This window comes from Malania oleifera, chromosome 11 (genome assembly GCF_029873635.1).
Source record: "Malania oleifera isolate guangnan ecotype guangnan chromosome 11, ASM2987363v1, whole genome shotgun sequence".
NCBI classification, from domain to species: domain Eukaryota; kingdom Viridiplantae; phylum Streptophyta; class Magnoliopsida; order Santalales; family Ximeniaceae; genus Malania; species Malania oleifera.
The window spans coordinates 19549998-19576088 of NC_080427.1; the positions used below are offsets into that span (position 1 = coordinate 19549998).

General features: G+C 36.6%; 1 protein-coding gene across 2 annotated transcripts in view; it reads left to right on the forward strand.

The window, feature by feature from the left end:
• LOC131168081 (uncharacterized) overlaps window positions 1-26091 on the forward strand; it is a 116478-nt gene that overhangs the window by 78665 nt on the left and 11722 nt on the right. For both annotated transcript variants that reach the window (XM_058127280.1, XM_058127279.1), the window contains 4 exons: window positions 2468-2719; window positions 12739-12814; window positions 21402-21478; window positions 21567-21616. In XM_058127280.1, coding sequence (XP_057983263.1) covers window positions 2468-2719; window positions 12739-12814; window positions 21402-21478; window positions 21567-21616 — 455 coding nt within the window. The remainder of the gene's footprint in view (window positions 1-2467; window positions 2720-12738; window positions 12815-21401; window positions 21479-21566; window positions 21617-26091) is intronic.

Sequence of the window (26091 nt, forward strand, 5' to 3'; positions counted from 1 at the left end):
AGACAAGGGAAAGTAATTCAAAGGGCTAGGAAGGTGAAAGAGTTGAAACATAATGAGCAATAGGACAAGCAACTAAGGAGTGCCAAGTACATGTTTGGACACCTTTTCGGTGAGCCATTGGCAACTCCAAGTCTTGTTGGGAACTAGGAGTTGAAACAGAGAAGGCTAAAGAGGCGACTGCATGGTGGCGACGATGTTTGTGCTTTCCTTCATTCATAAATTTGGATTGCCTGTCATATAGGAGGAGGCATCTGAGTTGACAACCTAAAGTGAGGAGGATAAAGAGGCAAGATGCTTGGCTATACCTAAATGGGCCACAGTAGCACTTGATGTAGAAGACTGAGTTTGGAGTTGAACAAGATTGCTGTACTTCTCTTAGCACATGGTAGATGATGTACTCAACTTCCCAAGTGCAATGTTTGGGTGCAATTGAAGTGTCAAAAGTAGAATCACCCTTCACAGTAGGCTTATTGGCCCTAGTAGGTTCCATGGAGACTTCAACAATGATCAATGTAGTATTGTCCTTGCCACATTGTGTGCAAATGTGGGAATTGCCATGACGAACTCCTTGCCCTAATACACTACCTTTGCCATGATTGTCATCCAGACCTTGTACTTGTCCTCCAAAACATTGCCTACCATGGGAAGGAGCTTGTGAAGAAGATTGAGAGCCACCTTTGGTGATTTGAGACTGAGGATACTTGGACTTCCCTTTTGCATTAATATAAGTGGATGGAGAGAAAAGAGGGTCAATCCTCGCCTGTCTATGCTGTTGCTCCTGGCTTTGCTTGAGGGAATTTAGCTGAGCTTTGAGGTGCTGCATTTCTGCTTCTTTATTTTTGAAAGCTGGAGAGAATGCTGACATGTGCTCAATCATTTGCATTAGCTCCTCATGCAGTCTTTGAATATGGTTCTGACATTTGTCGATGAGAATGGATGTGATATCAAACTTGTTTTCGACAATATTGGTCAACTCTCTCTGGTTATCCATAATTTGCTGGAGCATTCTATTCACGCAGTGCCTGAGGTCACGACAGGTCGTTGAAAGGTGTGATCATACAACCAATTTGATGGCTGTGATCTGTACAATAACTGTATCAGCTGATGCTGTTTCTGTAGTGGCCATCGAAACCACCCCCAATATGCTGCATCTCAGCGCACACCAGTATAGGGAATGAACACAGCAACAATGCATAATCGGGCAGCACACTCTAGCACAGAACCCCACTTCAGAAATTCAAAGATCCAGAACTTTACAGCACTTTGGAACTTCAAAGAGGCAGCTATGACCATAGAACTGCAGTTACAATGTACTAGGAGGAATTATTTGACATTGAAGAACAAGGCAGACCACAACAGCACTGCAGACACTTGATAAACAACCTGGAAGCAACTACAAGCATTATGGCTAACAATGACTAGAAGCTAGTGCAGGCAAGAACAGGAAATTGAGTCCAATAGAAACCAACCAATAACTGATACAAGATTGCAAGCAATCAGTCATTAACACACGCTACATAAAAAGTGTCATCATGCCACAACCAACCAGTGGAATGGAAACGGCAGTATACCAGAAACAGAGTATTACTGACTTCACATCAGCAAACAACCATGAACACACACAGCATCCTGCCAAGGATGCCACACTGCTTAACTGAGAGGATGAGTGTCCCTAAAAAACTCTCTAACCAACCAAAAAAATCAGTTTTGAGGACTGATTTGGGGAGGATAAGGAAAAAAAAAAAACCAAAAAACAGAGTATCAAAGAAACTCAGATAAATCATATTGAGAGGAAATCAATGCCCTGATACCATGTTGTAAAGTTAGAGGTGGAGGGGAGAAGAAGAGGAGAAGAGAAGAGTAGAAGAAAAGTGGAGAAGAAGAAAAGAAGAGGTAAAATCAGGTGGCAGTTTCCTGGAGCATATGTACAGCTCGAGGTTTGCCCTCGTATATATTAATAATAAAAAAGGCATGAAAGGAAAAATTGCCTTACTCAAACCACATAATTACTAAATTAGCATATTTTCTTCTAACATCATCTAAGTGGCATGGGAGTGCAAAATTTTTTTAGAGGTACTACTAAGTCATTCCCATTCATGTTTTAGTTATGCTTCTCAAAATGCTCTTAGTGAAGATGATTCCTGTCTTACCTATATATCTGTGTACCATTTATTGCCACACAAGTCAGGCCCCAAACATTCTTCATTCTGTTTTTCCATATAACTTCTGTTGCATTGGAGGCATATTCACATATTTACGTACTAAAATTAGTTTAAAATTTTGCATGTTGTTATTTAAGCAATAAATTAACACTATTTTAGTTTTTGAATAATTAGTTTTTGGAGTCTGTATTTAAAACTATCTGTTTAATAGTTGTTCATGGCATTTTGTTCTGGAATCTTCCTTTGTTTCACCCATGCCATGCTGCTTGAACCTATTTGATACATTTTTCTTCAATGCTTTACAGAAAATTATATGGATTGGTCCAGTGAAATTCAGGTTATCCAGTCAGGATATAACTGGGCCATCTAAGCTGGCATATATCCTTGATAAACTAAGCCAAAGTGGTTGTGACATAACAGTCGTTGGGAATATAGCATGCAAAGCATTTTTGAAGGAATCGGAGTCTATCTCAGATTATGATATGGTTGAAAATGCTTCAGTGGTGTGGGAGTTTCTCAAAGGAAGAAAACTTCCTGGGCTGATGGCCTTAGACAAAGTATGTTTTGTAAATTTCATCTATAGTTTCTGCAGTTGCAACTGGATACTTTGATGTTGGAATCTCTTTTTGATGTATGCACCTGATTGTGATGGTCTCCACTCTCCATTACTAATGCCTTCTACCATTTAATTTCCTAAAATAAGTTATTCAAAGCTTAATCTTCATTATTTTTGATCAAACATAAATGGTGTAGGTGTATTTGGTGCTTGTATCTTTTCATCTGGTCCTTTTATGCTCTAAAGATTATCTTGATATCTTCCATTTTCTGTATACTTGTATACCAAGAACAGGCAACAGTGATTTCTGGCACATAAAATAGGCCAGGATGGCAAGATTAGTGTTTTCAAGTTTTTTGATTCTTAGTTCAGTTCTGAGATAAATAATTACTTATTTTCTCCTAGGGTTAAATGTTCAAGCATGTTTGAGAGATGCCGTGAGAATAAATTCTCTTTACTCAGAACAAGAAAGCATGTATAGATGGGTTGTTGATGCTGATGACAATGGTGATATTGGTTGTGGGGTGGCAGTAGTGTGGCTAGTAATGTTTTGAGTGTGGATGCAGTGATGACAGTTGGAAAGTTTTCATTGTTTTTGTAAGAACAATGGAGGTGGCAACATTCAACATTTGATGGCTGTGGTGGTGGTGGAGGCTGCAGAATTGATAGCTAAGATTGTGTGAGCTCAGAGGGTGGCAGTGCTGGTGATAGGACATTTATTTAGACAGTGTAGCAATGGGGTTCTGTTCATGGTGATGGTGATGACATGGCAGCAGTAGAGTTGGTGATGGTAGTTATATAAGGAGGGAGAAAATGATTTGCTTCCCCACTCCCCTGAAACAACTAAAGAGCGATTTTTTTTGCTGTTTTGTTTATGAATAATTGTAACATTAGTTACAAAATAATGATTCTAAAGTTAATTTCAAAAGTAAAAATTTTTCTTTTCTTCCCCCCCTCCTGTTTTGCTTCCTAAAGCACCAAAAATAAGGTTATTCCACAGTGCGATCCTATCAAGCAGGGTCCTGGAAAGGGGTAGTTTGGATACGATCCTAAGATTCCTAACCTTTATGCTGTGCTTGGGAATGCAAATTCGTGGCGTTGGTTGTAGATTTGTGTGGATTTGAACTAAAGTCAATACATTTTATCTACACAATTCTAAATCCAAGGCTGCTCCAAATCCATGCTCCCAATTACAATATAAAACATTTTTGATTTAGTGGCTGCTCTCAAGAGTGAAACCTGTGCCCTGGGGATTTACTTATACGAACTTTTATTTGTACCAGACAATGGCCCTTATAAAGCACCAAAATTAAATTAAAAGTACATTTTTTGAGATGCTAAGTAAAAGGTGCATTTTTCCATTGAAGAAATTAGGCTATGCTTTTGTTTCATTTACATATATTTATCTTATGGATATTTTTAGTTATTTAGAATTTACTACTAGTAAAATGTGAATATTTCCAATTTTAAGTTCTTTAGCAGCTAGTAGGCTATGACATGCAAGTTTCACATGGGTGGTTTAATAACTGAGCTATCTACACAGGATGAGTGTGAAGATGATTATTCCTGGAGAATGTGAATATTCCTGGAGAATGTATATATGTATATGTATATATATATATATATACATATACATATATACATTTATATATATATATATATGTATATATGTATATGTATATAAGCATTATTGACAATGCAACCAATGAGAGAGCATTACATTTGGATTGATTTTGATTTTAATTGATTTTTTTTTTCAAATTTATTAACTTTTGTTTTACATAACATTGTTTCTGTAGTTCAATATATAGAGCAGCTTTTGTCTAATAATTGGGTAAAATGGAAGACTTTAAATCAATGATAGGTCTCTACCTCTATTTTAAATATATGTCAAGTACAATGCCAATGACCATAATACCCTTACTAACTCACACTTACTAACATAAATCTAGCACATACTAATAAGCTAAATGACTAAATAACCATTAACACTCCTCTTAAAGTTGGAGCATATATATCATATGCTCTTAGATTGTTGCAAATGAATTTCACACAAGCACCTCTCAAGGCTTTAGTGAATAAATTAGCAAGGTGAAAATCAGACTTCACATAAGTGGTTGTAATGAGCTTTTGCATAAGTTCCTCCTCAACAAAGTGACAACAAACTTCGATGTGCTTTGTTTGCTCATTGAAGACTGGTTTAGAGGCAATATGAATAGTTGCTCAATTATCACACATAAACTCTGTAGGCCGAGAATGTTTAAAACTTAGTTTTCCAAGATGTTCTTCAACCACACATGTTCACATGTAGTGTGAGCCATAACCCTATACTTTGATTCAACACTTGACCTGGTCACCATGGTTTATTTCTTACTCATCCAAGAAGCCAAATTATCACCAACAAAGATGTAGTACCTGGTTGTAGAGATGAAGCTGGAAGGCGATTCAACCCAATCTGCATTTGTGTACCCGTGAATATGAGTAGGAGCCCCATCTTGATGTAAGAGACCTCTCCTTGGTACACTTTTGAGATATCTCAAAAGGCGAACTACTGCATTCAAGTGACTTGTTCTCAGAGAATTGAGAAACTGACTCACAATACTTGTTGCGAAAGATATGTCTGGATGAGTGGCTGTGAGATAATTCAACTTTCCAACAAGTTTTTGGTATTGTCCTGGGTGAGGCAACAAATCATCTATATCTGGCACTAACTTATCGTTGGGATCCATGGGTCTATCAACAGGTTTGGATACCAACAACCCACTCTCATCTAAAAGATCAAGAGCATACTTTCTTTGTGACAAGATTATTCCTATACGAGATCTCGATACTTTTATACAAGGAGTGCTTCAATGGTCTCAAATCCTTGGTCTAAAGTTTAGTGTGTAGGAAAAGATTTTGATCCTGGATGCCTTGATCATCATCTCCAATAATCACAATATCATCCACATACACAATAAGAAAAATCTTGCCAGATGAAGTATGATGATAAAATACAAAGTGATCTACTGCACACTGTCGGAGGACAAACTCAAGTATGACAACACTGAATCGACCAAATCATGCTCTAGGAGACTGTTTTAAACCATAAAGTGATTTCTTGAGTCGAGACACAAAGCCTGAGTCCTCGTAAGCAACAAACCCAGGTGGTTGGTCCAAGTATGACAACATATAATCAACCAAATCATGCTCTAGGAGACTGTTTTAAACCATATAGTGATTTATTGAGCCAAGACACAAACCCTGAATCCCCTTAAGCAACAAACCCAGGTGATTGCTCCATATAGACCTCCTCTTGAAGATCACCATTCACATCTAACTGATGTAGAGGCCAGTGATAAGTAATGGCTAAGGAGATGAACAAACGAATTGAAGTAAGTTTAGCGACTTGAGAGACTTTGCTTGAATCATCCAAACCTTACACTTTAGTATATCCCTTAAAAAAAAGGTGGGCCTTCAATTGAGCCAGGGTACCATTTGGATTGACCTTCACAATATACTCCTAGCAACAAACATCCATGGACTTATTAGGAGATAGAGGTACCAACTGCCAAGTATCACTATATTGTAGCGCATGCATCTCTCCAATCGTTATTCCTCCACTCAGAATGGGACAAGGATTCAAAAATAGATTTTGGAAGATCAACAAAAGACAAAGTACTAACAAAATAGTAATATGAGGGTGAAAAGAAGTTACAACAAACAAAATTAGAGATTCGATGTTGGGTACAACTACGTTTACCTTTTTGAACAACAATGGGAGGATCAACATCTTGGGAAATAGGATCATCTGACAAGGGAATTAAAGGCGTAGAGGTGGAAGCAAGAGGAGGCTCTCCTCCCTTGAATCGCAGTGTGTATACTTGCAAATTTGGATGATCTAAGTGACAAGAAGAACCTCAAACTGGATGAAGATGTAGGAGGATTGCACATATATTAGGTTTGGATCCGAAAGGCAAGGCATGGGAAGGGACTCATCAAGTTCAATAGAAATCAAAGAATCAGAGTAGTGTGGTGTAGACTCAAAAAAGTGACATCAGTAGAGACAAATAATTGATGTGAAGTGGGGCTATAACATTGATATTCCTTTTAAGTATAGGATTACCCCAGAAAAATACATTTGATAGCATGAGGATCCAACTTATATGGTTTTGGAGTTAACTGATGGACAAAAGACAATTGAATATACGAGGAGGAAGGGAGAATAAGGGGGCCTTAGGAAAGATAATTGAATATGAGATTTTACCACCAAGGATAAAGAATGGCATTTTATTGATGAGAGGGCAACATGATATCACTCCCAAAAACTTTGAGGACATTCATTTGATACAATAAGGTATGAGTGACTTTGACAATATGTTTGTTTATCTGTTCTGTAACTCCATGTTGTTGTGGAGTGTGGACACAAGATGACTGACAGGTCATACTGGAATTAGTCATAAAGGTTTTAAATTGGGTATTGAAGTACTCCTTAGCATATCACTTTGAGTATCTCGAAGGCACAAAAGATATTAAACAAATTAGAACGATCTTTCATTAAATACAACAAAGTCATCCTGGATTAGTTATTGACAAATGTGATTTACTGAAACTTCAATTTCGATGTGACATGACTAAGAACCCAAACATCAAAATGGACGAGCATGAAAGGACTAGCCACCCATTTGTTTACCCAAGAAGCAGTGGGAAAGCAATGATGTTTTCTTAACTAACATGACTCACACTAAAGACTAGACATAGAACTCAAGGTAGGTACTAGCTGTTTCAATTTATCGATGGACGGATGACCAAGGTGACAATGGATTTGAGGTGGTGTAGCAGCAGCTGTGCAGGCAATGGGAGGAGAAAGCGACTCAAAGTAATAAAATCTATGAGCCTTATCTCCTATGCCAATTGCCTTCCTTGTCTTCAAATCTTGAATAACCATAGAATCTAGAAAGAAGGTTACAAAACAATTTCGTGACTTTGTAACTTTACTGGCATGCGTTTAAAAGTGGATTTAGGAATGTACAAAATAGAAGAAAGAGAGATGTAGGGACTAGGATTTATTGTTCCTATCCCCTTTGTCAACATCAAATTTTGAAGACCCATTTTGGTTACAATATTTTGGTGACCATTTACAAACCAAACAAGTATAGACTACCAACCCATTGGTTTCCTAACTTGTCTATTTATTTTAAAAAACGAAGTTGCCATTTTATTTTAGTTTTGAAAAGGCAAAATAAATGAAAACTTTTTTGAAAACAAATTAGGTTTGGGAGTACTTTTGTGAGTGGGGAAGTTAATACCTTAAATCCTTTTTTGGTTGGGATTTAAAGAGTTAGCATCCTAAAACACTCATTCTATGAATAGTTACTGCACTCACCTTGTGTAGTATCTCCCTTTTTGAAAGCAAATTTTTGAAGGAAATAGTGAAAAAATAAAAAAAACTATTTGAAAAATCAAGTTGCGGGATTAGTTAGTTGATCGCTGACAAAGGCCAATCGACTGCCTCTCTGCAACTTTCTTTGCCTTTTTGTTTATTCGTTTTAGAAAATTTCCACCCCTTAAACCCCTTTGAAAATACTTCCGTAGGATCCATATGAAGGACTTAACCTCATGAAAATCCTACTACTTAATATCTATTTAAAAAAACATACGAAAATGCATAAATTTTAAAATGAAGAAGAGAAGAAAGAAAGACTTCTGGTTTTTTGTTTGATATGGCTGGATCTACAAATTAGATTACCTACATATCTTCAAAAGAGGAATCAAAGCATCTGTAGTTCTCAAAAAATGAATTACATTTTTTGGATTATTTTACGAAAACTCTTGAATTTTGAATGTTTTGGTTTCTTATGGAGGAAAACCATAAAACACAACTTGAATAAAACACAACTTGAAAACTCTCATTTTATCTTTTAGAAAAGTGGATTTTTAATCCATTCAATAGCCACATCATGAATGGTTTATTAAAAAGTTAAACTTTCTAAACAGATGCTTTAGTTTCTTTGGAAGGAAAACCATAAAATCTAATTTGAAAAGTGTGGATTTTTGGAGGGAGAACCACAAACCTGCCTTGACATTTTGTTTAGAAAGGTTGGAGAACATCCAAACGCTGCATCATGGATGTATGACTCCAAAAATATTTTGAAAAATTTGTTAAGATCTTGGAATCTTTTATGAAAACTTCACAGAAATTCATTTATGGAAGAAAATTTGGTTTTTTTTTTTTAATGGAGAAATCATGAAAACCTTTAATAAAATGACATTACAATTCAATCAAATGTACACTATTGAGTGTAGAGATCCAAAAACACTCAAACTGTAGAAAATAGCACTCTCAGGATCTGGCTGTCGACCACTTGTAGAGGTTGATTGACCACTTGGTAGCCAACGACTACTTTTTCAAAAAGAAAGAGGGGTGATCGACTGCCTGGGTAAACTAGTCAATCGCCTGCAAGTAAACATCCTAAAAAATGCCATTTTTTTTTTATCTTTAAACTTGCCCTTTTTTTTTTTTCTTTTAATCCAATCAAGATAGAAACATGTTGTACTACTTTTAACATGCATTTTTGACATGAATTAATGTAGAAATCATGAAGCATTGAACATAAGATTCAAAGAATCATCAATATTGTTCAACATTTCAAAACTTATGAAACAGGTGGAAATGAATGAAGTAGAGGGTTAGCCACTGACCTTATTGAAGAAAAAAACTCTATAGATCAAGTGGAGGACACCCTCACTTCAACTCACACCCCAAACATAGGAAGAGGTGTGTGGTTTTCTTTCCTTTTGTTCTTTCAATAAAAGTCCCCTTGTGACCCCTACAAAAAACCTCAAAAACTTCACCTTGTTTCGACTTAGACGTCCCTTTTTCTCCCCCATTAGGTCCTTTTATAGACCTCTAATGGAAAGGAGGGAAAGGCTTCTTTGAATTTGAATTTTAAAAATTCAAAACTAACTACTAATAACTACCAACCACCAATTGTCAGTGTTGTTGCTTGACATGTGGCATCGTTGCGGTATGTGGCAAGCCTAAATTTCCCAGCCAATCGTTTGAGGACCACTCAAAATTTGAATTTTTGCTGGGTTGGTCAACCGCCTAAGAGAGTCGGTCAACCACCTATGGATGGCACCAAGCAATCAAAAGTGGAGGGAAAGCTAGTTGACCGCCCTAAAGAGTCGGCCAACTGTCTAGTGAAGAATTTCCTTTCCTTTTTTTTTTTTTTTTTTGATTTTAATATCTTCATTTGGGTTATTGTTTGTTTAATCAAAAAATGACTAGTGGACCCATGAGCTGGGATAACTTGAGGTAGATGTTTAGGAAGTTGGAAGGCATAAAAGAAGTTGGTTACACTTGTCATATGGTTAGTAACAATATAGTTGATAATCTAAGTAGGGGTGTACAAAAATTACTGAAAAACCAAAAACTGTACTGAAACCAAACCGTTTAACATTTTGGTTTGGTTTCTCAATTTTCATTTTTGATTTTGATTTTAGTTTTATAAAAAACCAATTTTCTGTTTTGCTCTTGGTTTTATAGTAAAACCGAACTGAAAAAATCGAAAACTGAGAAATTATATATTTATTTTTAATAATCTACATTTTTAGTGTATTTTTATTAATGTTTCACATATTATTTTATATTAATTATCATTGTATATATTAGTCCAAGCGGCTTGATTGCTGAGACATATGGAAAATAAAGAGGAAGAAAAAGGGAGGGAAGAGTTTTTATATAGAAGAAGAGTGTTCTTGAGTTTACTCCTTTCCGATGTGGGACAATCAAAGAGTGAAACAGAAGGCTTGCTTTGAAATTTGAATGTTGGGAAGAAGGGAAATAGAAAGCTTGCTTTGAAACAGAATGGTTGTCTCACATTGGCTGAGGGAAGAAGGGACAACCCTTCCACCCCTTATATATATATATATATATCCAACCTACCAAGCCTTGTTGTGTGAACATAACCTCTAGTGGCTGGGCCCAGGAAATTTATTTATTTATTTATTTTGTGGTTAGCTCTTATTAAAGTCTTGAATTGGGTTTGGATTGAAGGGCTTTTGTGTTGGGCCTTCTTCATAATATACAATGCTCTCTATTGGGCCTTTCTCAATAAAATTTTGAATTATGCCCTCTTACTTGGGCTTTTCTTAAATTAAAATTTTTATAATATTTAAAAACCAATATATAATTGAACCGAACCGGTAGTAGTCAGTTTTCGGTGCGGTTTTGGTTTGTAAAATAAAAGAATGAGTAATTTTAGTTCAGTTTTCGGTTTTGGGCAAAACCAAACTGAATAAAACCGATTACACCCCTAAATCGAAGGACTAGTGGGAGAGATACCCGATGACATACAGACTGTAGGATTTCCTTTCTGAGCAAAAGATGCAATGTGATGAGATGCTTGTTGGGATGCTTGATACTGTAGGAGCCTTGAATACCCTTTCTTAGAGACAGTTATAGCATGCTGTTCACCTGAACAAACACACTTTTGGGATTTGAGGACACCATCCCAATGCACACACAACCTTGACACAGCAGCAAATCAGAAATACACAGTGAACAAAATGCCCTTGGGATTCCAAGAGCGAACTTTTGGACCAACTGAAACAACCACAAATGAACTTCTGGGCCAACCCCAATAACCAAAAGCAAGTCAAACACTGATTCAATCGCAACGGAGTCATCAACAGCTGGACATAGCACTGCCACAGCCCTACAAATCAATGTATGTATGCTGCCACTGCTCCAAGAGACTCACCATTTAACTTCACTAATACTGAACAACACTGGATTGCCACGAGTGCATGGTCGAAAAAGGTTGGATTTTTGAAACCAAAAAAAAAAAAACATGCCGAATAACTTGATATTATGGTCTATGGAAGTAATAAGCCATTCTGCAGAAAAAAATGCTGAAAAACGTGGCCGGAAATTGTCTCATGCGCCAGTGCAAGGGGTCAACATTGCTGGAAGCTGGCCAGCGTGTGGTGATCCATAAGGAGGTTTCTGGTGATGGGGTTTTGCATATCTACAGATTGGAGGGATTTGTTGGTGGTTATATGGTTTAGTGAAATATGGAAGGGGTTTGAAGGTTCTGAGAAGGGCAGCAATGAACAGGGAATTTTTTGGTGATGGCTAAGCTTTTTGGCAATCCCTGGACTTTTTTCTAGGCTGTAGGAGTGTGGTTGATCCTTTTACACCGACTGATTTGCATAGGATGGCTGGGTTTGGGGTTTGGTTTGGTGGCAGGGTTTAGGGTTTGGTTTGGTGGTGGTGGTAGGGTTTAGGCTGGGTCTTGCTCTGATACCATGTTGAATGATTGGGCAAAATGGAAGACCTTACATCAACAATAGGTCTCTCCCTCTATTTATAATATATGTCAAGTATGACGCCAATGGCCATAATACCCTTACTAACTCACACTTACTAGCATAACTCTAGCTCATACTAATAATGCTAAATTACCAAATAACCATTAACAACTTTCTATTTTACTGCTGTGAGATGTTGGTGTCCACAGATTGTGCCACTGATCTGTGTTGAAAACACCAAGCAAAACAATCGACTGTTAGTTTCCAGGGAGGCCCAAACATTCTTAAGTAATTTAGCTTCCAGAGTGATTCAGTAATTTTATTTCTATATTGAAGTTGTGAATTGTGATTGTGTGTTTGTTTGTGGATGTGCATTAGTGTTATGGAACATCTTTCCTATTAACTCATCACCCGCATTCTCTTGAGGCTTGGCAATTACTGGTAGAAAAAACAAGACGAGCAGCGTTTGAATGGTGATAAAAGTCAATAAAATAGTGTGGACTGAGGAACACTGAATGACTTTATATATTTTGAAAGTTATAGCATATATAAGCATGCATCTACTAAACGAAATCATGTGACTTTATGAATCTGGCAAGAGCCGTTGAATTAATTTTAACTCAATTATTTGGCATATAGTCAAGCTTTGCTTTATGTTATCTTAAAATACTGCTGAAATGTTATATCATCTGCATTTCATAACATTGTTGCTGTTGTTTTCTGCAGGCGTTCCCATTTGAGATTGATTGGAATGTTGCTTATTGTGATCCTGCACAACCATTGGTAGTTGATATTGGAAGTGGTATTTCTAGTCTCTCATTTTTTAAATTAGTGGTTTCAGTTTTTAAGAAAACTAATAATTTGCTGAAAAATGATAAATTTAATAAATTTAAGGTCTTAGACCACCTAAGAATGACATGACTGTAATAGTTTCTTTTGCCACGTTTAGATGGATTGACATGTTTGTTTGGTGTGATCTCCAGTTCTATTCTTATTGTTTAGTTTCTCATTAAGTTTTTTGTAAGTGCATTTAGTTAAAAGAAGTTAAAAGCCTATTATTGGTTTCTCCTTAACGCATGACTGTAAAATAAGCAAACTACATAAATTCAAAGGTTTTAGATTGCATAAGAATTAAAGGAGTCACATGACAGTGTTTGCCTTTTTGGCATGCTTACTTTAGATGTATTGAGGTGCATGTATGCTGAAAGATAGGTGTAAAGCCAAAAAGTACATGTGGTTTTGCTTTTTGGTAGTGTTGATTGTCACCTAAAAGTTAGAATCCGAGTTTGTTATTGTTGTAATATGTGGCTCATATATTGAGTGGAACACATGTACAAAGAAAACATGGTGGAAAAACAGAGAAGCTGGTTTGTAGGAAGAAACCGGTGAAGGTTTGTCTGAAACCATCAATAGTTTTGTTCAGGTTCAGAAGAAATAGTCGACGACTTTGTAAAGTTATATTGACAGTTTGGTCTCAAGATTCAACCGTCAACGATTTGTCTGAAATAGTCGACGATTTTGCTTGGTTACCCAGCGCTGTTTTTCGAATTTTGTATTGGGAAGTTGGATAGGTTGGGATTTCAGGGGGAAAACCTCTGGGGGGTTGAAGAAGGTTAACATACGTACAATGTTGTATGTTGTAACTATTATTCTTCGACACAAGATAGTGAAAATCACAACCGTTTGCTCCTATGGATGCAGGCATTGCCGAGCCACGTTGTAACGACCCCAAAAATATATATACATATTTAGGGTAAAAAATTTAAAAAAAAACATTATTAAATAAAAGTAAATTTAAATTTAAAATTATTAAATAAATAAATAAATAGATAAATAAATTATTAAATAAATAATTAAATTAAATTAAATTAAATTAAAAATATTAATTAATTAATTAAATATATAATATAATATTATATATACAAGGTCTTAAATTTCGATTTCAACTCAAATTTCGAAACCCCAAAAGTACGGAAATTTAGATTTCGATGTCAATTTCGATTTCGATTTGAAAAAATAACGGAAACTAGTAGTAAAGCATGAAATTATTTGTGAAACTTTAGAAATGGTCAACAAACATAATAATATTAGTTTGAGGACTAATATATTATAAATTAAATACATCTATGTTTTGTATGATGTGGAAAAGTCGTAAAATAGTATGTGTATCAAACATGCTTGTAAGATAATGTACATTAAACATATTCAGTTAATGCAAATGAAATTCATAAATCATTTAAAAATTATTTATTATACAAATATTGATAATTTAGACATGAATGGTTAAATAAAATATTACTATAAGTTTATTTTTTCATATAATTTTAAAAGCACTTATGATAACCTTTTGTTTCAATAAAATAAATGATATAAATTAAAAGAGAAATTTCACTTCACTCTGAATCTCTCGTTTGAATTTCTACAAAATTTCATTGCATAGTTAAAATTTTGACAAATTTCGCTAAAATTTCGAGGTTTCGATATATTTCAGATGATTTGTTGAGATTTCAACGGAAATTATGCAAGACGGAAATTGACTGCCATTTCGATTTCGAAGGTGACGGAAATAAGAAATTTCAACGGAAATTTCGACAATTTCGTGGAAATTTAAGACCATGTATATATATATATATGATGATAAGATTGAAGAGTCAATCTCAATTTGAAATTCAATTTCAGATTGAGAGAGCCGCCCCTTACCCCATCCGTCTCTCTCTCGCCGTCCATTTCTCTCTCACCTTTATCCTTATATTTATTTATTTATTTATTTTATTTCTTAATCTTTAAGAAATCCCTAAAATTACAAAAATACCCCTCTTTCAATTCTTTATAAATAGGAAAGTTTTTAATTCATTTTTCATAGAAAGTTTCAAAGAAGAGTTGATTGAAAGGTAAGTGGGCTTGATTATTTCAGCTTTTTATTAAAATGTTCTAAGTTTATTTATTTTGGGATAATTTACAGCATTATTATGATACTGTGTTTTATTGCATAAATTATAATTGTATGTTTTAAGAATCCTGATAGCTCAAATGTGGTGGATGCTCGGTACCGTAGCTACAAATGAGTATGAGTGCAACCATAATGTTGTGTCAGTGTTGGTGGAGGATAGTGGATTTTTCCTAAGTATGAGTATGAATGCAAACTTGCTTTCGGACCAGGATGTGATAGGAAAATCGCACTTATAGACATGATATTTGATTTAGTCTGGTTGGTTGGCTGGCCAACCAGTTAAGTCCAATCTTCGGACCGCACAACTCGGTCATGGGGGTAAACATGATATGCATAGGCCAAAATGAGTTTTTTATACATATTTATATATTTATGTGATCAGAGCCATTTGATAGGCGTAAATGATAATTTGAAGGAAAAGTATGTGTATTTATATATATATATATATGTGTTTCACTGTTACAAATGTGGTTTTTAAGAGTTAAATTATTAAATTAAATATTTACACTGTAAAGCTCATCTTAACTACACACTGATAATAATGTAACCTATACTTACTGAGCGTTGTCTCGCCCCAATAATTATTTCATATTATAGATAAAATTGAAGAGCATGCTAGAAATCAGAGTGCGCAGCGAAAGCGTAGGTGGGATTAGAAAGAGTTATTTAGGATAAATATTAAATTAGTTATATTTTTAATGTTTTGGAATTTTTGAGGATATTAATCTTAATATTGGAGATATTGTTGTCATAAAGTAATTAGTACTCTGGCATATAAAAATATTCAAGGTTTTTATTTACTTCTGCTGTTTATATTTATAAAATTATTTATAGGTTCGGGTTACTACACACGTAATCCTTTGTGTCATTGTTTTATTTCTTTCATATAATCCATGTGATGTATTGTTCATCATTGGTTGCTACATTGTGTGAATCGGTTTTCCGTTGCGCATTGATTTGCACAACAAATTGGTATCAGAGCATTTGGTTACAATGGCTTTTGGGATTTCTTCTGCAAAGTTCAATGATGTCAAGTTCAATGGATCGGGAAATTTCGGGACTATGGCAGAGGAGGGTTAAGGATCTGTTAGTGCAGTAGGGTATGGTGAAGGCATTAGACGGAAGTCACCCAGAAGGCATGGACGAAACAAGTTGGAAGGAGTTGGGAGCAAAGGCTGTGGCGACTATCAAGCTTTGTCTTGCTGATGACATGTTGTATCACGTCATGGATGAGGAATCTCCGACGGCTGATTGGCAGAAACTGGAAAGCCGGTATATGTGTCTTTGACAAACAAGTTGTATTTTAAGCGGAAATTGTATTGGCTTAAGATGGCAGAAGGTTCGGATTTGAACCAACACATCAATGTATTCAATCAGATTATCAATGACGTTCGAGGAGGAAGACAAGACATTGATGCTACTGAATTCCTTACCTGCGTCTCATACGTATGAAAATCAAGTTACAACTCTGACGTGGGGAAAACCCTGAATTTGGAGGAGGTCACAAGCGCTCTGTTAGGCTTTCATTAAATAAAGAAAGCCAGCGATGAGATTTCATAAGGTGAATGGCTTGTGGTGAAGGGTAACCAGGAACGCGGGAGAAGCAAGTTCCGGAGCGGATCGAGTAATAATAAGTCTCAGATGTAGTCCATGAAGAAGGACATACAGCTTTTTAAGTGCAGGAAAAAGGGCACATAAAACCGGAGTGTCTAGGGAGGAAAAAGGGGAATGCATAAAATCAAGAGGGTTATTCAAAATCGGCGAATGTAATGGAAGGAGACTTAGAGAATGGTGATGGTGATATGCTTTTTGTTTCATCGGGTTTAGATCGCCTCACAGATACTTGGATCCTAAATTTGGCATGCTCCTATCATATGACACCAAATAAAGATTGGTTTAGCACCTATAGGTCAGTAAATTCTAGTTTTGTTCTGATGGGAAATGATGCTTCAAGAAAAATTGTTGGAATGGGAAACATTAGAATTAAAATGTTTGATGGTGTTGTGAGAACATTATGTGATGTTAGGCATATATCGGATCTACGGAAGAATTTGATTTCAATGGGAACTTTAGATTGTAATGGGTTTAGTTACAAGTATGAAAGTGGGGTAACAAAGGTGTATAAAGACATCTTAACGGTGATGAAGGGACAGAAGTTAGCAGGGAATATCTATGCACTATTGGGTACTACAGTTGTAGGTGGAGCTGGAGCTGCAGAATCTGGGTTAGATGATACTATCTTGTTACATATGCAGTTAAGGCATATGGGTGAGCGTGGGATGAAAGAGCTTCATAAGAGAAATCTTTTGAAGGGTGTCAAAACATGTAGGCTGAATTTTTGTAGGTATTGTGTTCTTGGGAAATAGAATAAGGTATAGTACAAAACAACCACACACAAGACGGAGGAGATTCTTGACTATATTCATTCAGATGTTTGGGGGCCGGCGAGGGTACCATCACAGGGTAGACATATGTATTTTGTGAGTTTTATCGATGATTACTCACGGAAGGTCTGGATGTACTTCATACGGCACAAGTCAGAGATGTTTGACAAGTTTAAATTGTGGAAAGCTCAAGTGGAAAATCAGACCGGGAGGAAGATTAAATGTCTCAGGTCAGACAATGGAATTGAGTACACTAATTCAAAGTTCATGGAGTTATGCGAGCAGCATGGCATAAGGAGACATTTCACAGTTGGCAAGACACCACAATAAAATGGTGTAGCGGAAAGGATGAACTGAACTATAGTTAAAAGAGCTCGGTGTCTCAAGTTGAATGCATGGCTTGCAAAGAACTTTTGGGTAGAGGTAGTGAGTATGACATGTTTCTTGATGAATTGATCACCAAGGGCATCACTAGATGGGAAAGTTGTAGGGGAGATATGGACATGTAGCGTGGTAGACTACTTTGGTTTGAGAGTGTTTGGAAGTCCAACTTATGTGCACGTTTCTAGGGAGAAGAGATCAAACCTTGATGCAAAGTCTAGACGGTGCATTTTTCTAGGGTATCAGAAAAGTGTAAAAGAGTTCAAGCTATGGGATCCAATGACAAACAAGTTGGTGATTAGTAGAGACATGGTTTTTTGATGAAGTATACTGACTAGGAAGAAGAAGATGAATAGGTGCCAGAAAACTGCAGCAGTAATGAGCATGTGGTGCAGGTGGAGTTAGAGACTCAGGATAGAGATGACAATGTTCAGAATGCAGGGAGTTCTAACTCGGGAAACCAGAAGGATCATAATATTGCTATACACAGACCCAGACGCATTATCAGGCTACCGTCGAGGTATAGATTTGATGATCTGGTGTCTTATGCACTAATTACTGCTAGCAAGGATCCTACTACTTTTCAAAAGGCGGTGCACAGCCAAGAGAAAAGTAGATGGATGGGTGCTATTATGGAGGAGATGAAATCATTGCATAAGAACCAGGCGTGGGAGTTGGTGGAGCTTCCAAAAAAAAAGAGGGCGATAGGATGCAAGTGGGTGTATAGGAAGAAAGAAGCGGTATCAGAAAAAGGAGAGAAATTCAAGCCTCGGTTAGTAGCAAAGGGTTACTAACATTGGAAAGGAGTTGATTATGACGAGATCTTCTTCCCTGTGGTCAGACACATATCTATCAGGGTAGTGTTGGGATTGGTGGTGCATTTCGATATGCATTTGGAGTAGATGGACGTAAAGACAACATTTCTCCATGGTGATTTGGAGGAGCTGATTTACATGGTACAACTAGAAGGGTTTAGTCAACTTGGACATGAGCACTTGGTTTGTAAACTGAAAAAATTACTTTACGGGTTGAAGCAGTCTCCGAGGGAGTGGTACAAACTTTTTGACTCCTACATGATCTGGATTGGCTACAAGAGGTGTGAGTATGATTGCTGCGTGTATGTGAAGAGTCTCGATGATAGTTCACTTATTTTTCTGTTGCTTTATGTGGATGACATGTTAATTGCTGCGAAAAGTATGACTGAGGTTAATCAGTTGAAAACTCTGTTAAGTAAAGAGTTTGACATGAAAAATTTAGGTGTGGCCAAGAAGATTCTTGGGATGGAGATTCGAAGGGGCAGAGCTGCAGGGAGATTGTGGTTATCTCAGGGTAGTTATGTTGAGAGGGTGTTGGAGAGGTTTAGCATGGATAATATAAAACCGATGTGTACACCATTGACGAATCATTTTTGATTGTCTACCGCCCAGTACCCTAAGACGGATGATGATATTCGTGACATGTCAAAGGTCCCATATGCTAGTGCAGTGGGGTGTTTAATGTATGCTATGCTATGTACAAGACTGGATCTTGTATAAGCTGTTAGTGTGGTGAGTAAGTTTCTTTCAAATCTGGGTAGACAACATTGGGATGCAGTCAAGTGGATTTTTAGATACTTGCGAGGTACTACACACTATGACATCATGTTCGGTAGGCAACACAGTAATCCGTTAGTTGTGGGATATGTGGATGCAGACCATGCAAGGGACTTGGATGATAGGAGGTCTACAACAGGGTATGTGTTCACCATTGTGGGAGGACCTATTTGTTGGAGGTCCATGGTACAATCGCTAGTTGCACTATCAACAACTGAGTTGGAGTATATGACAGTCGCCGAAGCTGCCAAGGAAGCATTGTGGCTTACAGGATTGGTCAAGGAGTTGGGTATCCAGCAAGGTGGAGTTCAGCTGTGTTGTGATAGTCAGAGTGCCATTTATTTGGCGAAGAACCAGGTGTATCATGCGAGGACCAAGCACATAGATGTGAGGTTTCATAGGATCTGGGAATTGGTTTCTTCTGGTAAACTCGTGCTTAAGAAAGTTCACACTTCTGAGAATGCAGCAGATGATTGACAAATCCTATTACTACGGATAAGTTCAAGCATTGCTTGGACTTGCTCAATGTCTCCAGATGCTAGATGAGAGGCGTCCCAACCTATTGTCCCAAGTGGAGCTGCGGGTTATGTTTTCAATTTTCTCCTAAGGGGTGTATAATTGCCAAGGTGGAGATTGTTGTAATATGTGACTCGTATATTGAGTGAAACAGATGTACAAAGAAAACATGGTTGAAAAACAAAGAAGTTGGTTTGCAAGAAGAAACCGGAGACGGTTTTGTTCAGCTTCAAAAGAAACAGTCGACGACTTTGCAAAGTTACATCAATAGTTTGGTTTCAAGATTAAACTGTTGACGGTTTGTTTGAAACCGTCAACGGTTTTGCTTGGTTACTCAGTGCTGTTTTTCGAATTTTGAATTAGGAGGTTGAATAGGTTGGGGTTTTGGTGGGGAAAACCTTCGGGGGGCTGAAGAAGGTTAATATATATACAATGTTGTATGTTGTAACTATTATTCTTCGACACAAGATAGTGAAAATCACAGCCATTTGTTCTCGTGGACGTAGGCATTGTCGAACCACATAATCCTTTGTGTCATTGTTTTATTGCTTTTATATAATCTGTGTGATTGTGCTTCCATATTGTTCATCATTGGTTACTGCATTGTGTGATTTGCTTTTCTGCTGCGCATTGATTTGCACAACTGTTTTTTTTCCTTCTTTGCAAATTTTCTCAAGTTTATATCATTTTGTATTTTGATTAGATTGATTGGTAGATAAGGTTTTATTCTGTGATAATTGGTAAGATCTCTTCATCATCTACCAAAAAAAATGTGTTCTTGTAGTCTTGATTGAACAGTTATAACACTACCAACAAATTTATGGAGATAGCTACTAGCTTACAGACAAATACTTTGGTTCAGCAACGAAGTCACTTGACTTTAAAATATCTGTGCCATCTCATAAGGGCAAAAGAATTTAATAATAAATACGGAGACTGATAAATACTTCATCAAGTTTCATTCAAACTACGAACCCCAATTTTACCCAAAATTATATTGGCTAAAACAATTATAATTTTTATGTAATTCTTCCGATTGAAGATGCCATGAATTTATATTTTAAGAGCCAAATAAACAATTTTCGAAGAACATGCCAAGAAAATATGTCGGTTCTTGTGGATCCTGCTTGATTCAGGCTTGAATGAAATGGATCTCTTTGAACTAGCCGACTTAGTACTGATGACTTATAATTTTTATTTGTGTCATTCCTTTTGGTTTCATTGGATACTTCATATCTTTGTCAGGCAGTAACACATTTATGTGATCACATTTTTATCATGTTTGCTTCTAACAATGTATCTTTGTCATTTACTTGCACGTGTTTAGCTCTGATTAGGTTGTTTTTGTTCTGACTTCTGGATGACGATGAAGTTGCATTCCAGAGTACTGCATGCAAATGTTTGGCATTCTTTGAAAGTAATATTAGTTGTCTTCCTTGGTTAGTTTTCTATGTTAGAACTTAGTGATTGGTTCTGTGAAGTTTGCTACTTCCCTTTTCTTTTTAGCCGAAAGAAGCAATAAAAACTCATGCAAGTGTTTCTAACACATTGGGTTATGTAAAATAGGTAATGGATTGTTCATTCTGGGAATGGCTACGAGGAGGAAAGATTTAAATTTTCTTGGATTAGAGATAAATGAAAAGGTTTTGCTACTTTTATGGCCTTCTTTCTTTGCTTCAAATCCTAACTTTTAAGCTTAAACTTTTCATGACAATTGAATGACATTTGCAGCTTGTAAGACACTGCCTGGACTCTGTTCATCAGTCTGGCATAAACAACGTGTAAGTTTTCTGTCTTCTACTATTGCTAAAAATATATTCACTCTGGATTTTTTTATTTTTTTGGGGGATGAGTAAGGTGTTGGTATATTTAAGGGCATGAAAGAGCTACCGACCAGGCAAAGAAACAACTGCTCACAACTCAAGATAAAAAAAGCTCAAGTGAAGAAGCAAGCCCCCCCCCAAAAAAAAAAAAAAATATTTCTGGAGCTTCAAAAGGAAGTGTGTGAGAAAACATATCTTTCTTATTTTATACTGGGATCCCTTTCTCTTCAAATTCTTTCCTATTTATTCCTCCCCAGATTCACAATGTCAAATGCTATGTGGAAAAATTCAACATGGCCACACCTTCTTAGCTCGCTGATTTCTGCTCCCTGCACTTCGACAGTGTGAAATCTTATTCTAGTAATGGGCATCACCCAAGCAAAGTCAAACAACTGCCAAATCGAGCATCAAATCTCCTTAAGTCTTTTTTAGTGAAGCAAATGATTAGTATTTGATTTAGCCTCATTGCATGCAAAGCACCAATGCACAAAAAACTCTCCTTCTTAGATTCTCACCTCATAAGGAATTATCTTGCTTGAATAGATAGAATTCTCTTAATATTTGATCTGATAAAGTGCAGTTGGCATTTTTTTTTTTTTAAGTGCATTCTGTTCAAAAAATGTTACTGATATTCTACTTTAACCTGTTTTTTTCCACCCTAAATTAAGTGAGTATTGACTAGTACTTGTATACATCCATTATCAGTTCTTGCTTTTCTTCTTTGGTTTTTGGTGGGAATGAATGCTGTTGTCATTGATTAAAGGGTGAGGAATGGCAACATTTGAAGTACTCCCATTCTTGTTCTGTTGAGCATTGGGCAATGCTAAAAACGGTGTCTCAGTTACAAAAATGTACTTTGTTCTTGATAGAAATCATTTTCTCAAGTTTTGTTTGTTTAAAAGATGAGAAATATTGCAGCAATCATACTCAGCAGATTGTAGTTAAGTTCTGGTCCTCGTGGGTGTTAATTTCTTACTACTGTTATATGTTTTTGTGGGTCCCTAAAAAACTAAAATGATTTGGGTAAAAATATGTTGCTAGATAATGGAGAACAGTGGTTTGAGGCAGCATCAGAAATTCTCTCTTCATGATTCAGTGTCATCTTTCTAAATGTCTAAATATCAAGATCATCTATACTGTTTCACTGATAAAATGTTACCCTTAATACAACATGTGCTAAAAACCCAAAGAGAGGCAACTCTCTTGCGAATGGATACTCTCTTGTGAAACCTTTTCTCTTCACATTGTATTGTGGTATGGAATTATTAGAAATGGACAGTAGATTTGTGCAAGCGTTTGATTCAGATAAAATGAAAGACCTCCGATCTGAGGTTAGACAAAGTGGGGGAGATGCTGTATTTGTTCATGCTTAGACACAATCAGAATCGCAGCAGGATCTTTCCATTTCCTCCTTTGTTGATCCAGCTGGTCCTCTATCTTCCTGGGATTTTCATTTTTGTAGGTTGCTGAATGAAAGGGAGTTGATGTAGCTATCCTATTTACTAGCCTTGTTGAATAACTGTTGTTTTTCTTTGGAGGAGGATAGTTGGTCTTTTGTCTTTGGATAATTTGGGGGTTTATTCTTGGAAATATTTTTGTGATTTTCTGACTAGATCCAACTTCCATTTTTGTCTTTATAAATCCATTTGGATGGTCGAAGTCCCCTCTAAAATTAAGCCTTTTGTTTGGTTGGTTGTGCTTGATAGAATTAATATTTAATACCAATAACTTGCTACAAGTTAGGAGGTCTTTGAAGGCTCTCTCTCCAGATATCTGTTTTCTTTGTTTTAGTTGTTCATAATCTGCATTGCATCTGTTTATAAATTGTGATTATGCTTCGATGGTATGGAATAAATTATTTGGTTATCTGGGCGAATGTTGGTGAGTTCAGGAGCAGTGGACCTTTTTGGCAGTTTCTTTTGTTGGTTTTGGCAAGAAAAGGAAAGGGCCATGCTCTGGAAATGTTCTTTCTTTCTTGTATTTTGGGGGCAGTGGATGGAGTGTTATGCACGTATCTTTTTAGGGAAGAAGTTGTCACATTTTCTGGTTTGGGAAAAGATTCATTATTTGGCTTCTCTTTGGTGTGTGGGGCAGGGCAGGGGAATTTAAGGGGGTGAGCTTTTCTGATATTCAGTGCAATTGGCGTTGTGTGTTAGATTGTTAGTTTGAGCTGATTGATTTGATTTTTTTAGTTTTCTTGGTTTTTTCTTTGTTTCTTTTTTTATGGATTTTTCCAGACTTTGTTAAGGAGATGCCTTATTCTCCTGGTTGTACATGCTTAATCTAGTCATGATATTCTTTTTTTGCTATATTAAAAAAATGCCAACAGGTGGGTGAGGTTTCCTTCAGATGCCACAAAATGGTTTCCTGAGTTGTCTGTTCTTAATTGGTTGGGAAGAGGATTTTATATGGTGTAATTGGGTAGCGTACAATATTGGTAGACGGCTCGTCTAACAAAGGTGGGGAAATTTCTGAAGTTAGGATTGGGGTGGAAAGGGAAGAGGTATTCAGTTTTTGTTCCCCATGGATCTAAAGATATAGGGTTGAGAAGTTTTGAAAATGAATTCTCTGAAGTGGTTAGGGGTTTCCATCAGGAGGCTGGTGGTGTGGTTGAAGATTCGCAGTGAGATAAACTATTGTGGACTTAGGTTGTGGCAGTGGTGAATAATGTTGAAGGTGAAATATGTAAAAGCGCCAATTTGCCTTTAATGAATTCATTGCAGAGAAAGAACATATCTGCTCTCATTGTGGAGTTGAGCTGCAATTGAAAGACTCTGCTCCAGAAGCCATTAGTTTTTGTTCGAAGATGGCGACTCCTATTGTCAAGGTGGTTAGAGTTTCGGATGGAGTTGCAAAGATAGTAGAGGTGGCTAGGGTTTCTCTCGGGGACTATGAGACATTGCAGATTAGGCCTGGGAGCTTATTGATTGGTTTAGATTTGGGCCAATTACTTGAGAAAGGAGGAGCCTCTTTAATACTGAAGATGGACCAAGCCCTTGAACAGGTCCATTGCTTTAAAGAGACGGACATCAGCAGTTTTTTTTTTTTTTTTGGAAAAAAAAAAGGATGGCTCTTCCAGCCTTCCTTTTCTAAGATGGGCCACTCTAATGACCAGGGCCATATTTTAAAATGTTTTTAAAGCCCAGAGCCTGAGCAGCAGTATAATGAAGGCCAGTGGGTTTCTTTTAGGCCTGTTTAAGAAGTAGAGGAACCCAAGAAGATTTAAGGGATAAATGTTAACAGTGGGGTTGTTGGTTTGAGAAGGGAGAATTTTTCCAAAGATGCTGAGGAGAAAATCTTTTGGGTGGAATAGGAAATTGATTGAGGAAATTCTTACTGATGGTTTGGTTCAAGAGGTAAGTATTTCTGGGAAATTACAGAATGGAAATGAATGTAAGTTGGATTTGGTTACAAAGGTTTACAAGCACCGATCACCAAGGAAGGAGTGGAAAGATAAGAAAAATCTGTTTGTAAACAATTCTATGAATTCACTTGCAGGGAGGCAAATTTTTAGAAATAGGTGATGCTGGGAATTTTTATGTTGAGAGATCTCAAAATTGCACTGAGTTTGAATCAAATTCTAAGGGTGGAAAAATGGGAGGACGTCTCAGAAAAGGATACTGATTTTGAAAGTGATTTTGCATGTGATAGTGGTTTATTGTTAGATGAGATAAACAAAAATCTGGAGTATGAGTCCGATTCTTCAGATGTGTTGGGGGAAGTCATATGTGCTCCCTTCTCGGCTTGAAGGTTTAGAGGATGTTCCAATTTTTTAGGAGGGGGAGCTGGGTGAGAATTTGGTTTTGAGTAATCAGCGTAAGGATGGGGTACTACCCATTCCTGTGAAGATTAGTGAGGAGAAAGTTGCTGTGAGCAACCAGCATATGGAGGGGATACCACCTACTCCTTTGGAGAAGATCAGTGAACAGGATGTTTCTGTTCAAAATCTTTTGGGTTAGAATGGGTTTGAGGATGGCTGATCATGGAGGGAATGAAGTTCTCGATTGGATGAAGCTAAAAGTAAGTCTAATAAAGTTCAGCAGGAATTAGCAAGGCTTCAAAGCTGTCAATTATGAAGGGAAGGGTTTAAGGAGTGGTTTTCTTAATTAGGATTTGTTTTATTTTTTTAGTTTTATTTTTTTTAAATTTCATTTTATGGGTTTTGAGGATCTTTTGTTCTCCACTAGCTTTGTAACTTTCTCTATCCTCTTTCTTAATATATTTCTTTTTCTATCAAAGAAAAAAAATCTATGTTGTTTCACTATAAATGTCAACAGATCACCTTGTAGATTTAAATCAATAATGATTGTAACTGTTTTATAAAGTACTGAAAGTGGTTATTCCCTCATAGCCATGCCAACATTCAATCATAGGCAAGAAACTGCAACTGAAGTCCCAAATTCACTCTTTTAACCTCAAATTGTATTCTGTAA